General features: G+C 50.5%; 2 protein-coding genes across 2 annotated transcripts in view; both read right to left on the bottom strand.

The window, feature by feature from the left end:
* The window catches only part of MRC1 (mannose receptor C-type 1), a 78,964-nt gene extending 74,089 nt beyond the window's left edge, over positions 1-4,875 (bottom strand). Inside the window, exons 1-2 of the mRNA XM_077154726.1 lie at positions 4,637-4,875; positions 4,202-4,346 (exon numbers count right to left, since the gene is read on the bottom strand). Coding sequence (XP_077010841.1) covers positions 4,202-4,346; positions 4,637-4,687 — 196 coding nt within the window. The 5' untranslated portion in view covers positions 4,688-4,875. The remainder of the gene's footprint in view (positions 1-4,201; positions 4,347-4,636) is intronic.
* Positions 4,876-5,390: 515 nt separating this feature from the next.
* Positions 5,391-13,106, bottom strand: part of TMEM236 (transmembrane protein 236) — a 32,040-nt gene continuing 24,324 nt past the window's right edge. The window contains exon 4 of the mRNA XM_077154713.1: positions 5,391-9,374. Coding sequence (XP_077010828.1) covers positions 8,893-9,374 — 482 coding nt within the window. The 3' untranslated portion in view covers positions 5,391-8,892. The remainder of the gene's footprint in view (positions 9,375-13,106) is intronic.

Raw genomic sequence — 13,106 nt, 5'->3', positions numbered from 1 at the left:
CCCCTGCTGCCAGGGGCCCCCCCCGGCTCTTGAAACCCTCAACGAAGCAGTGAGACCCTACGGCGCATGAGAAGTTTTCTCTTTCATCACTTCCTAGGGCTAAAGTCATGCACTTTTCTATCACAGAATCTCTGTCTTACATTAAAACCAAATCTAAACTGTCAGTTACAAAATGTATGGAAAACGAAGTATATAAGCTAAAGCTACACACCGAATGCGGATGCTCAGCTCAGGGGCCAGATGGGTTCATTCCGTCAGAAACATCAGTAAAATAAATAAGTAAGTAAAGATTGGCAAAGCAGTGTGAGGAGAAAACTCGATGGAACGCTCCAGGACGCCTGCCCCACCCTGCCCTCTGCTGTGCGTGTGAGCACGGTCTCGGCTTCTCAGGAATGGGTCCTCTGTAGCACTCTGGGGCAGGCACACGGTGCCCTGGCCGGGGCTTCCTGCTCCCTGCCAGCCCCTCCCCTCTCAGAGAACCACATGCAAGGGGTGGGGGAGGGGAGTCCCCCAGGTGAGGGGGGAGGGGCAGAAACAGGTGTTGTTACTGCGGGCAGGTGCTGTGACCCAAGGGCAGGTGGGGTCGCTGCTTAGAAACCCTCCAACCCACCATCATTCTCCTCCTGTGTTGGGACTCCCCTACCTTCTGCTCTGACACACACATGCACACACACATGCACACAACGTGCACACGCACATGCACACACACACATGTACATATGCACACACAATGCATACGCATGCACATGCACACGCACTGTGCACACACATGTGCACAATGCACACACATGTGCGCAATGCACACTCACACATCCCTTCTTCAACCCAACACGCTTTGGGTGGCATCTGCCGCCTGCACCACCGCAGCCCCTGTGTCCAAGGACCCACTGCAGGACGTGTGCCCAGGGCTCCAGGTCAGCCACAATCCTACGTACTTGCCAAGAGTCAGACTCCCCGTGAGCTCAAGGCAGAGACATCCGAACACTGCGCGTGCCCTAACTGAAGTCAAAAGCAAAGAAAGGGGCTCGTGCTTTTCTCCGACCCAACCCAGTTTTGTGAAAAATAAGATACATTTCAGAGTTAGGAATTAATGTAAGAAATATGCTTCCACGGAAGCTAGGGTTTCAGGTGCGCACAGTGCCATGGCATCCCACAGCAGGGACCTTCCCTGGAGTCCAGGTGAGGAGGCTGACGTGGAGCAGGACGAGTCCAGGCCTGGAGCCCCCATGGGGCTGTGAGCCCGCGGCACAACTGGAGCCCGAACCCACTCTCTCAGCCTCAAATTGCAAGAAGACCCAGGAGGTGTGGAGGGAGCCGGGGGGCCGCAGCCCAGCCCCACAGCGAGCCTTGGTGCATGCCCTGCACGTGGGGCTGCCCCTGCCCAAGTCCCCACCAGGGCTCCCAGGCTGCTGGCCGCTCAGCTCCCTGCCTTCGCCAAGGCCAGCTCCAGCTGCCTCCCAGGGAGGGGCCCAGGCTCCCTCTTGCCTCCCGGCCCCAGCCTCACTGCCTGTGGAGGGCTGGAGGGGCTGCTCATGGCCTACACTGCCCATGGCACCCATGGTGCCTTGTTTCCCTGTGTTACTCTGTGTTCTCCCATGTTGCCCCATGTGCCCTATGTTACCATGTGTTGTCCTGTGTTGTCCCATGCTTCCCTGTGTGCCCTATGATCGCCTGTATTGTCCCATGTCACCCCATGTTACCCTCTGTTACCCTACACTACCCTGTGTTGTTCTATGTTACCCTGTGTTGCTCCATTTGCCCCATGTTGCCCCGCATGTCCTATGTTACCCTATGTTGCCCCATGTTACCGCGTGTTGCCCCGCATGTCCTATGTTACCCTATGTTGCCCCATGTTACCGCGTGTTGCCCCGCATGTCCTATGTTACCCTGTGTTGCCCCATGTTACCGCGTGTTGCCCCGCATGTCCTATGTTACCCTATGTTGCCCTGTGTTGCCCTGTGTTGTCCCATGTTGCTCCGTGTTGCCCGCACAGCCCCTCATTTCCCCTGCCCCTGGACCTGGGCCCACTCCCAGCAAGTGGGCCCCCTCGTCAGCACCTCCTCCCGACTCCTCCACCAGCGACTTCACGCTGCTCGTCTGAACCGTGAACTCACCGGAGCTGGGAATATCCATACCATGGAAATCGGCAAACAGCGCAAACCAAACCAGCGCCAGCCCCACGGACCCCTGTTCCCAGGGGAGTTCTCTCCCATCCAGCCTGGTGCTGCCGGACCCCACTGGGTCTGTCCCCTAAGGTCTCACAGCTCTTAGAGACTGTTCCTGCTGAGAAGCAGAGAAGGGAGCAGACACTCTGGCTCTAAGCTGAGGCTCCTCAGTCCCCAAGGGAACAACTCATCCTTCGGCATCACCCCAAGAGGCTCGCCGAGCCAAGGAAGGGGATGCTGGGCAAGTGGGCGGGGGTCAAAGGGCTTGAGCTCAGCAAAGCCCAAGAGAGGCTTTGCGTGCTGGGGGGGCCTGGGGCTGTGGCTCACCAATCCAGCCCCTGCTTGGGTCTGGGGAAAAGTAATAGGAGACTTACAAGCCCTTAAGGAAAAAGAAGAACCCTGGAGGAGGCTCCATCACCCACTTTTCAGGTGTCTGCTTTTCGTTCTCCAAGTAAAGAGGCCCTCGACCCTCCCTCCTTCTCCCAGCACTTGCACCTGGGAGGAGGAGGCACGACGGCCTCCCACCTCTGGAGAAAACTCCTAAGCAGATGGAGAAACCCTTTCTGCCCCAAAGCACTGGGAACCAGTACGGAGAGGGGGGCTGCTCAGAGTCGCTGCTATGGAGCCCACCCCCCGCACTGGCCATGCAGCTGCCGCCCCGTGAAAAGTGAGACCTGATTCAGTGCTGGGGCATAAGAGACACCCTGGGTTCTGAGGCTCAGTTCAGAAAACCAGCTGTCAAAATATCCCAAGGATTTTATATTGATTAGGTGTTGGAGTGATGCTGATTTGAATGTATTGTACTAAACAAAATGTATTAACAAAATCCATTGCACTTGTTCCCTTTCTTTTAATGGGACTACTGAAAAATTTTACATTAAATGCAGTGGCTTGCCCTTTGGCTTGCATTCTGCCTCTAAAGCACTGTTCTGGGTTCCAGAGCCCACGTCTCATAAACAGTCCTTGAATTGTTCATCAGCTTGAATACCTTTTGTGACGGGGAGCTCACTCCCCCACAGCATGCTCCATTCAAGACAGTGCAAACCTTCAGACACCCCCTGAATTTAGTCCTAACCTTTGGGGCCATGAAGGACACATCTGTCCCCTTGCACCAGACAGGCCTTCCAGGCAAAGACCGAGGTGACCCCTGCCCTCCTTGGCTGGAGTGTCCCGTCAGGTTAGGCAGCGCCCCCGCAGCAGCTTTTATCGACCTAGAGAGAGACTCAGTAGCCTCCCGGGATATGCCTCCTTGGCGGGCCTTCTCTCCGCCACCTTTCCTCGCTCATTAACAGATGGCGTGGCCCGCCCTGCAGAGGGGACAGCAGGCTGACCCGCACGCACAGCGGGTCCCGGATGCCCAGGGATGACAGGCGCCGACTCACCACAGCTCCGGGCGGGGCGGGCGGGCGCGCCCCACTCCACGGGCCCGGGGGACAGTGCAGGGGGTCCGAGCAGCCCCCCGCGCCCGCCCTGCCGCGGCGAGGAGAGGGTCTGAGGCCCAGAACGCAGAGGCCCCGGCTCATCTCTCAGGGGCCAAGAGCACTGGGAACCCACGTCCCGGCGGAGACCCCACGCCCAGAAGTGGGGCTGACGGTCCTGCAGGCCTCCCGCGCCGGGGCCTGGTGGCGCATGGGGAAGGCAGGGCCCTGCGCAGTCCGCGCCATTCACGTGCAGGGAAGGAGGAACTTTCTAGCAATAGACACCCTGATGTGTTGAAATGGTTCCAGCTAGAAGAGGAGGGGTGCCCAGCTCAGGCAGGCCCTGGGACCCTAAGAAGGAAAGCCCCCCGAGAGGCTCCCTCCGGACCAAAAAGCAGCAGGAGGCGCGACCCGCAGGGCAGGGCAGTCCTTTCCGAATGAGGAAGGGAGGCCCCGCCGGTGGGCCGAGAGGGAGGGACGGGGCCCTGGTCTCCAGCTCTGCCCCAGGCCGCCTGGGACCCACAGAGCTGGGGCAGGGGGCTGCCTCCCTGCTGAGCCACGGGGTGCAGGCCCTCGGGTGCCCTCCCAGAATCTGGGGTGCCTGGGGAGCCCACTTACCCAGCAGCAGGGCAGTCGCCTGCACCAGCGAGAGCAGGGCCAGCAGAGGGCCTGGCCGCATGGCCCCGGGCTGGTGTGCTGTGATGGGCAGGACAGCGAGCTCCACAGGGACAGCACACCTCCTCCTCGAGCCCGCGGACAAGTGCTGGGGAGGAAGCACCGGCTTTTAAAGGGCTCCGGGATTCAGGGGAAACCTCCAATAAGGAGATATCCTGTCACATGAGGGAGTTTGGAAAAACAGGAATTCAAAGTTACAACTTTGCTTTGTAAGCTGACTTCTGAGAAGGGCAGAGAGAGGAAGGGGAGAAAGGACGCGTGTGGGAGAGGGCAGGGGGGAGGCGAGCGGGCAGCAGAAGTGAAAGCCCAGAGGCTGGAGGCTGGGGGCTGGTGGCCAGGCTGGGGGCTGGGGGCTGGGGGCCAGGCTTGTCTGGTCACCTCTGCTGTCCCAGGAGCCGCAGCGGGGGCCCCCGGGCAGGCTCCACTCATGGGCAGAAAGGGCAGCTTCACGGAGGGGCAGCAGCTCTCCTTTCCATATTCCGCGCTCACGATCTGTCTTCTTTTCTTGGAAAGCTTCGGAAGAAACAGTCCACACACACAGCTGCGCCGCTAGCCAGAGGAGAAGTGAAAGAGAGGCCAGGCCGAAGAGAGAGCCATCGGGCTGGAGAGGGAATGTTCTAGATGAAAGGCCGAGCAGATAGCGGCAAAGCATTTGCTGCCAAGGCTGGCAGCCCCACCCCAGCGACCCCCTCAGGCCGGGCAGGGCCCTGGGCTGCACCGAGGAAGGCTGACCTGCAGTCAGGGCTGTGTGGCCACTTCATGGCCACACAATTCTTTCTTTAAAAGAAAACCAACATGTTATCAGATCCTTCATGGAACCCAGTAGCACCACCCAAATATCTATTTGGCTGGTCTTTAGATGTCAAAATGGAGTCAAGAGCACTTTGACATCAATACTCATTAGCCAGATGACACAAAACTGAGTGTGGGAAATGTGGCTGATTCAAAAAGAAACTACTGGAAACATTATTTCTTTTCAAAATTTAAATGAACATTTTATCTTGAACTAGAAAGCTCCCAAAGTTGACACATTTACAACAAAAATATGAACTATATCTCCTAAATAAGAAATGTGATATAGTTCTTTTATTGATTTACATTTTTATATTATAAATTTAATATTATCCCGAAAGAGAAAAAAGATGGAGAAAACTTAAGACAGTGGACAAATGTTTCTCTTTCCACTAAGCCAATCCTTTACTGACAAAAAGAAATTGGTTACAAATTAGAACAGATGAAACAAAAATGTTTCTTTTAAAACATTGCTTCACTGACTATCATGGAAACCTATTGCAGTTATCTAGGCTTTTAAATGTAAGTAAATCATATAAATCTTTTAAAGTTTTGCCTAATTTGGATTTATATCAATTTCAGAGTTAAATACAGCATAATTATCTCAATACTCACATCTAGGGTTTTTTTAATATTACTGCAAAAAATATTTCAAATGGCCTTCAGGACAATCTGTAGACAGGTGACCAAGCAAAAAAAAAAAAGAAAGAAAGCACCCTTGCCACCTTCCTTATACCTTCCAGCTAGGTTTCAGTTCAGTTTTTTTTGGTTAGTTGTTACAAGTGGTGGTTGTTTTTGATGAATGCTTCCTTCAAGCTCAAGAAGGATTTCTACAAAATAAAGGAAATCCTCTTTTTAAAAAAAAACTGGTAACACTGAATTGCTGAACTCTCTCATTTCCTCCTAGACTTTCTCTTTCTCAAACAGCACCCACCTCACAACCACAGCACTCCACAGAAGACGAACTTCATGTCCACTTTGCTGTGAAATAATTCCAAGAAAAGTGGCTCAACAAATTTTTGGTAGGTGTTTATTAGTATTTCTCACAGATAAAACTGGTGATCAAATATAAGTTTCTTTTAAGGGACAGATTCATTCCAAAGGCATTAAGGTAATTTCTGTCAGGGAGAAATAGGAGATATAACGGTGCAAACAAGGAATCATTTAAGCAACGAAAGCAAAAAGACAACCAAGATATGTCTGCGATGTAAAATGTACGGGGAAAGAAGAGCTGGTGATTTCTTTGCTCTCTGAGCACCTTCATATGGACTTCTCCTTCTGAATCCCCTTTTCTATGTCTTCTAATTGTCTAAGGATCTTTCAGACCTTTAGAAAGGTCCAAAATCTAATGAATCTAATGATGTTGAGACACTACTTTTTATGTTCTTGCACTTCGCATTTTCCAATTCTTACACCAACAATGAATTTACTGTTTAAAAGAAAAGTTACATTACAGAAGTCCAAACTTTCAGTTTTGAGTGATTTATCTAAAGCATATATAGGGTAGTTTAATTGGAAGGTTGTTTGATCCATCTGATAGTAGAAAGAGTATTTAAGAATAAAATAAAATGTATTTTATAATCTGAAAATAACCTTCAATCTATATATGGAAACTAAGACATAAAAATGCTCAACTTGCTTTTCAAAACTATATGTATGTACTGCTGACAGTGACTTCGGGCAACTTGGAATGCAAATTTTATATTTATTCACTCAAGGATTCTTGAACACTTAATTCTTAAGGCATATAAACTGATTTTTTTTTAAGAAATAGAGAAATTGGAAAGTGGGCATTCCTTAAAATTCATTAAGATCCTAATTCAATGCCAGGAATAATTATGAGGCTTTTTAAAATCCCAGAAAATCAAGATTTGTATAAGTGTAAACTTTTGCAAGTACTACTACAGTAAATATTATCCTCAAATTCATATAAATCATTTTGTGATATAATTAAGGCCAAACTACTTTTTGAGTAATTTTGCCAGTTTTACCAAGTAAATTGCATATATGAATAAGTAAGTTTGCAAATTAGTCTTACTTATTCATATAAGCTATATCTACAACTGGTACTGAATTTGTGAATTAATGAGACGTCCCAGCCGGTGCCCATGGGACACACGTGGCGGCCCACAGACAGCCTTCTGTAAGCTGTCATTTGTTACATATAGCTGGAGTGGTGTGAGACGGGGGCCACGGTGCTCAGGTTTCATTTCAGGCCTAGCATAAGGGTGTGCAGGCTGAGCACTGCACAACTGGAGGGGGCGCCCTTCCCGTAGGCTGTACCTCTGCAGGCAGAAGGGATACCACAGTCTGGGACCCCTTCGCCCAGGCTGGGCGTGTGTGCAGGCCTCTGGCCTCTCTTTTTTCTCCCCTCCTGACTCTGCTGTCCCTCTGTCTGCCTGCAAGTGGTGGGAAACAGACAGCCAGGAGGCTGGAAAAAGTAAATCCACACAGCCACGCACAAGCGGACATCGCAACAAAACATTCACTTAAGCACAGAACTTTGGTTAATATGTGACAATGACCACTTCACACAAGAAAATGGTTCAGCTGCATACATCTTATGCATTTCTTTTTCAATATTTATTGCACCCATTACTATGGAGAAGTCTCTACGTTTAATCTAGGGACTACATAGTATGTCGTTCATATGTAAGTTTAATTCAGTGTATGTTTTAACATCTTTGAAGAGGAAAAGTTATTGATCAATTCACCAAATAAGGGTCTGATCCAGGGTCCACGAGCCGGCCAGGCACTGGGAGCAGGATGCGCCCCCACCTACCTCAGCTCCCTTCCCTTTCCTTTCGCCCGTGGACAGTGCTCATTTCGCACCAACCGGGCCCTTGCAAAACAAAGCAAAAACCAAGACCGGAACCTTCACACGTTCCATTTCAAGCCTCACCTTCCCCACCCGTGACTCTGCCCGCCCAGTTCTGTGGAGCTTCCCAGCATCTGAAAGGCCCAGGAGGAGCAGAGGCGCTGCCACGCTGACCTGGGCACATGCCCAAGTAGTTTATGGCTTCAGGCCCACAGTACCCACTGTCGCTGCAGCACTGGCAGGTACACTTGTAATTTGTACTTTCTATTTTAAACAATTTGTACTTGATTATTTCTATAAGGGTATCAGATTCCACAAATAAGTTATTCACCTACTTGGAAAGCTGCACCTTCCATTTATGGCTTTCTGCTATCATACTTTACCCAGGACTTACTGATGGACCTTGGCTCCTGCTGCTGTACGCACCACCCGCTGCGCTTCAGCGGGGACAAAATGGTTGGAGTGAGGTGGTTTTTAGACTGAAATCATTCACAAAATCAAAGTCACTTCCACAAGACAATAATGAAGATAAGCCCACATTTGAAGGAGACTCTAACCCTACAATTTAAGTACTTTAAAGAGTCTAACCCAAAAGTTACATAATAGCTTCAGCTTCGCTTCCTAAAACTTATTCATTCCCATAATGCTCTTTACTGCATATCAGTGATAAAAATATCCTTTTTTTTTTTTTTTTATCTCGGACTGACTTACTGGGAAAATATGTTCTTGTTTTCTTTAAAAAGAGAAGGCCTTCCTGAAGAGCGTTTTTAAAAAAGCATAGCATACGTACCTAACTAAAATCAATTACTAACATCTAGAGATGCAGGAGCGCCAACTTCGAAGAACCAAACTTTGCTTCAAGTTAGCACCATTTGTGAAATGACAAACCACTAAAAATCGGATTAGCTATGGCTGTAAAAACCGCCTCTTCTGTCTGCAGCCTGTTCTTAACCCATAACGGATGCGAGACCCTGCGCCCAGACCTGGTGAGTCCACAGCGAAGCGCTCCCGCGATACTGTCTTTTCAAAACGCAAACATTCCCGAGGTGGAGAAGACCTGCCTCCTGGTCAGGAAGTTGAAGTAGAGGTAGGACAGGGTGACCAGCGTGTTCTTGCAGAGGCCCAAGACGGGGGTGACCGTCCCCAGGGCGGCGATCAAGCCCAGCCGGAGGAAAATGAAGGGCGCGTCCTGCAGCAGGACACCCAGCGAGGTCGCGAGCGGGTTCTCGGGAGCGAGGGCGACCCGAAGCACAGAAATGAAGCTGAAGATGTAGACGGGGTAGATCCAGGCCGACCCGTAGACGGCGCGGTGCCCGGCGGTGCGCACCATCTCCACCGTGTCCGCCCACAGCAGGAAGCTGCTCGCGAAGAGCTCGGCGCGCGGGTCCCTCCGCCGCAGAGCGCCCTGGGCTCCGTAGGTTTCGGCGCCTGCTTCCTCGCGGGGCCTCGCGTCCTGGCTCACGACAGCCACCTGCTGCACAGCGTGGATGTGCCGGTCCTCGTTACCTGCAAGAGCTCCACGTCAGACAGGAAACGCGGGGCCCCTCCCTCCGCCAGCTCGGTGGTGGGGACCCAGGCGCAGGGGACTCGTGTGTCATCCTGGGTGCAGGGCGCAGGGGCTCCCGCCACTGGTCGTCAGCTCCCTCCCAGCACCTTCAAATGTCCACAACCAGTCCAGAGATCTAAAGGTGTGTACACGAGTGTGCATGTGTGTGCTTGTACAGGTGTGCTGTATGTATACACAGGACTTCATGCAGGTGTGTGCATGCACATGCACCAGTGTGAGTGTGAACACGCAGGCACATGCAGTGTGTGTGCACGGGTGTGTGCCTGTCTGTGTGGAGGCGTGTGCTGCAGTTAAGGGATGACAAATGGTGTCCACAGCATCGTGTTGAAGCATGAAAGGCTGCGCCTTATTTTTCAAACCTGTCCACCTAAGTCTATGCTTTTTGCACTTTTTGTGTTGCTAAGACTCTATCACGCTTGGCAAAGTTCACTTGGCAAACATGCTGAGCTGCCCTGTTACCTGATAAGACAAAATATAAGGGGAGTCATTAGACAGGATAGCTCTAAAGGTTAAAGAGATAAAGTCCGTAGCCATTTGTCCAACTATATCGAACTGAAAGGGAAAACATCTTCAGATCGGTTTTACTATGACTAATGGCTAATGAAATGCTTGCTGACTATAAGTGAGTTTTTAAAAATTACAGCAAACCTCATCTTTCTTTTTTGCAATTAACTAATTACTAAATTTTTTAAGAGTGAAGTCAGCATTTTTATAAATTTAAAGGATGTTTTCAGTCCTTGACGGAACACTTCTGGTTTGTGTTCCCCATGGGGAAAGCACGGCCCCAGTCCCCTGCGAGTCCCCTTGGCAGCCCCAGAGGTCCCGTTTCATGCAAATAAGTAATAGTGGAGGACAAGAAAAAGTTACACACTGATTGACCGCAAGTCTAATCCTCCGGAAACCAACTCGGAGGCTCACCTGCATCAACTGCGTCTCTCATTTTACTGAAATAAATTCGATATAGAAAATGTGTTTCTTCAAGTGTGCCAGGTTCCAGAGAAGTCTTTGCCTCTCTGGTCACTAGAGCTGCCTGGATGGCCTCCAGATTTCCCTTGTCAACACCAAGACCCAGTGCGCAGCTTCAGCTTTTGAAAATAACTGCAAATTCAGCATTGTTTCTAAGTCAGGATGTGGCTTAGAAGTGACACATTGACACTTTTTGATCAGCCAGCGGGAGCCCCACCTCTGAGGCAGGGAGAGCCGCTGGGTGGACAAGGAATCTTTGGCCCGAGTTTGGAGACACCGGGGTCCAGGCACCCAGGACCTTCCCACAGCTCATCAAGAACTCACTTAGATTTGGGGGTCTCCTACTGGCGGAAGCAGCATCTGAACCAACAGCTATGAAGCCCTGTAGGCTGCTGGAGGGCAGGGGGAAACTGAGGAAGCTGAGAATCCTTGTGGGCTGTGGAGTGGATGGGCACAGCACCCTTTTAGAGATGGAAACCCACAGGGGTTCAGCACTGCTCCCTTTGGCTCCGTGATGAGTGCCCCCCTGCCCCAAATTATTATTTTTTAAATGTCCACTTCCAGCTGGAATTCTTTCTGCTGTTGCCATTATGATTCTATTTGGGTAAAACTATACTCATCCGTGCAAAATTCATGAAAGAGGTGAGCATACAGAGGGCTCTCTCCTCGCTTCCTGTTGCCTGCAGAAAGCACATGCGGCCGCGCTGCGTGGTGCCCATGGCAGATGCCAGCTGCTGGGACCGCAGGGCATCTTCACTGGGCAAACTCAGAGGCTAAGAAAGTGTGATTTTGATAATAGATAAATGTTTAAGTAGGTTAACATCCATCTTTCTCTGTTATTCCTCTATATTGATTCACTTCTCTAACTTGCCCCCCTACACAGGAAAAATGGGATACAATGTAGGAAGTTAGTTGTGAGGGATTTCCAAGTGAGCCCGTATTTCTTGCAAAGAGAAGAAGGAACTGATAAAATGTCCTTGAATAAAAGTAGAGAAAGTTGCCATGGCAGGCAGCTAAGAACACGCCGGGAATGAGCTGCTACTGCAAGTGCATTATTTACACCCCAACCGCCGTCCGGAGCCGAGAAGTCCTCCGTGGTGGGGCCAGGCCACACTGCGCCCCACTCACAGCCGCCAGAGTCCCGGGGCCGCGACTGGTCAACCGCCTGACAAGGACCAAACAATCACTTGCAAGGGGCTTTAGCAGGAAACAAGCCCTGTGGTGGGAGAGCATCTGGGGAGTGAGATTCACCGAGCTAGTCCGGGGGGCTCGCCCAGGGGCGGTGTCTGAGCTGGGGGTGGGAGGGAAAGATCCGGTGGACGTGGGGGAGGCACCTTCTGGGAAGTAGGAAGAGCCTGTGAAAGACGCCTGGGCTAGAAGGGAGGGAAAGGAGAGTGGGGGGTGGGTGGCGAGGGAGAGGAACCCAGAGGGGGGAAGGGGGGAAGGAAGGAGGGGGAAGAGGTAGAAACGTTGTCCCTTGGATACGATTCCCATAGGCCACCTGGGCAGCACAAGGCGCTCGCAGGGTTGGCAAGCAACAGGTTACCAAAGCCACCTGAGCATTTGTCTTTGGAGAAGAGTCAATATTTGTCAAGTGCTCAAAATAGCGCCTGACACATAGAAACTACTACATATGTGTTAAATAAAAAAAGGTTAGCCATCGCTACATTGTTTCCAGTGAACAGGAGACTAGGAAGCAGCAGCAAGTAGGGAATCCTAAAAGCGCTTACTGCTGGTTAAACCTTGGTTACGGTGACGTGGGGGGCAGAGCCCACTTGGGGACAGGTGTCGCAGCCATGCGCTCACTGCCCAGGTTTCCCTGTCCCCCTTGCACGCTGCCCCGTCCCTCCCCCACACTGACCGGTGACAGGCAACCTCGTGAGCAGCTCGAAGTGGGCCACCATGCGAGCATGACACAACCCAAACCGCGAAATGCTACGAATCCAAGCAGTTTCTTCCTGGAAAGCCAGCTGGTTAAACATTTTCCAGACAGCCTGTGCTCAAAGCTGCAGGCAAGTTTTCATCAGAGAATCACAGCAGTGACTCAAGCCATCTGTGCCGTCACTGGTTCCGGGGAAGCTCGTGGGCTCCGAGGCGCCCTGGAAACTTCTACCCAGAAAAGGCATCACATTGTCACCCAGAACATTCAAGAGCCCTAAGATTGAGTTTCAGTTCCCTGCCAGGCATTGTATAAATCTGACAAATAAATGTCTCATTTCTGGATTTTACGCAATGTAAAATTATAACAGAATTCTGTGGTCCGAGGACACAGCTGGAAGGTCAGGTCTAGTTCTGATTCTAAACCCGCATCCCCGCCGCCATCAGCATGCAGATTCGCTACTGCCCACATGTGTTACTAAAATCTGATAGCATTGTCTATTGTTAAATATTCCTTTTCTTTCAGATATTCTCTGAAAACTTTTGAATCTTCAGCTTTTCATTCAGTCCATTCTGGGCATTCTTCCCAGTCGATATGTGATTAGACTAGTGAATGGGAATTAATATAAATATAATATAAATATAAGGAATATCTCCAGAATACACAGAATGTAATATTAAATGTATTTAAATAAAACATAAATAGTAAGATAAAATGTTTTCAGGCACATGCTTGTCTCATTGCCAAATATAAACAATACCCAATTTTGAAATGGGTTGAAAAGGCTCCACTAGCATTTCCTCTGTTACTAAAACTCCTAAAGAGC

The sequence above is a fragment of the Tamandua tetradactyla genome, chromosome 1 (assembly GCF_023851605.1).
Source record: "Tamandua tetradactyla isolate mTamTet1 chromosome 1, mTamTet1.pri, whole genome shotgun sequence".
NCBI lineage: Eukaryota > Metazoa > Chordata > Mammalia > Pilosa > Myrmecophagidae > Tamandua > Tamandua tetradactyla.
The sequence above is the reverse complement of the archived record's forward strand: the minus strand, read 5'-3'. Positions and strand labels throughout refer to the sequence as shown.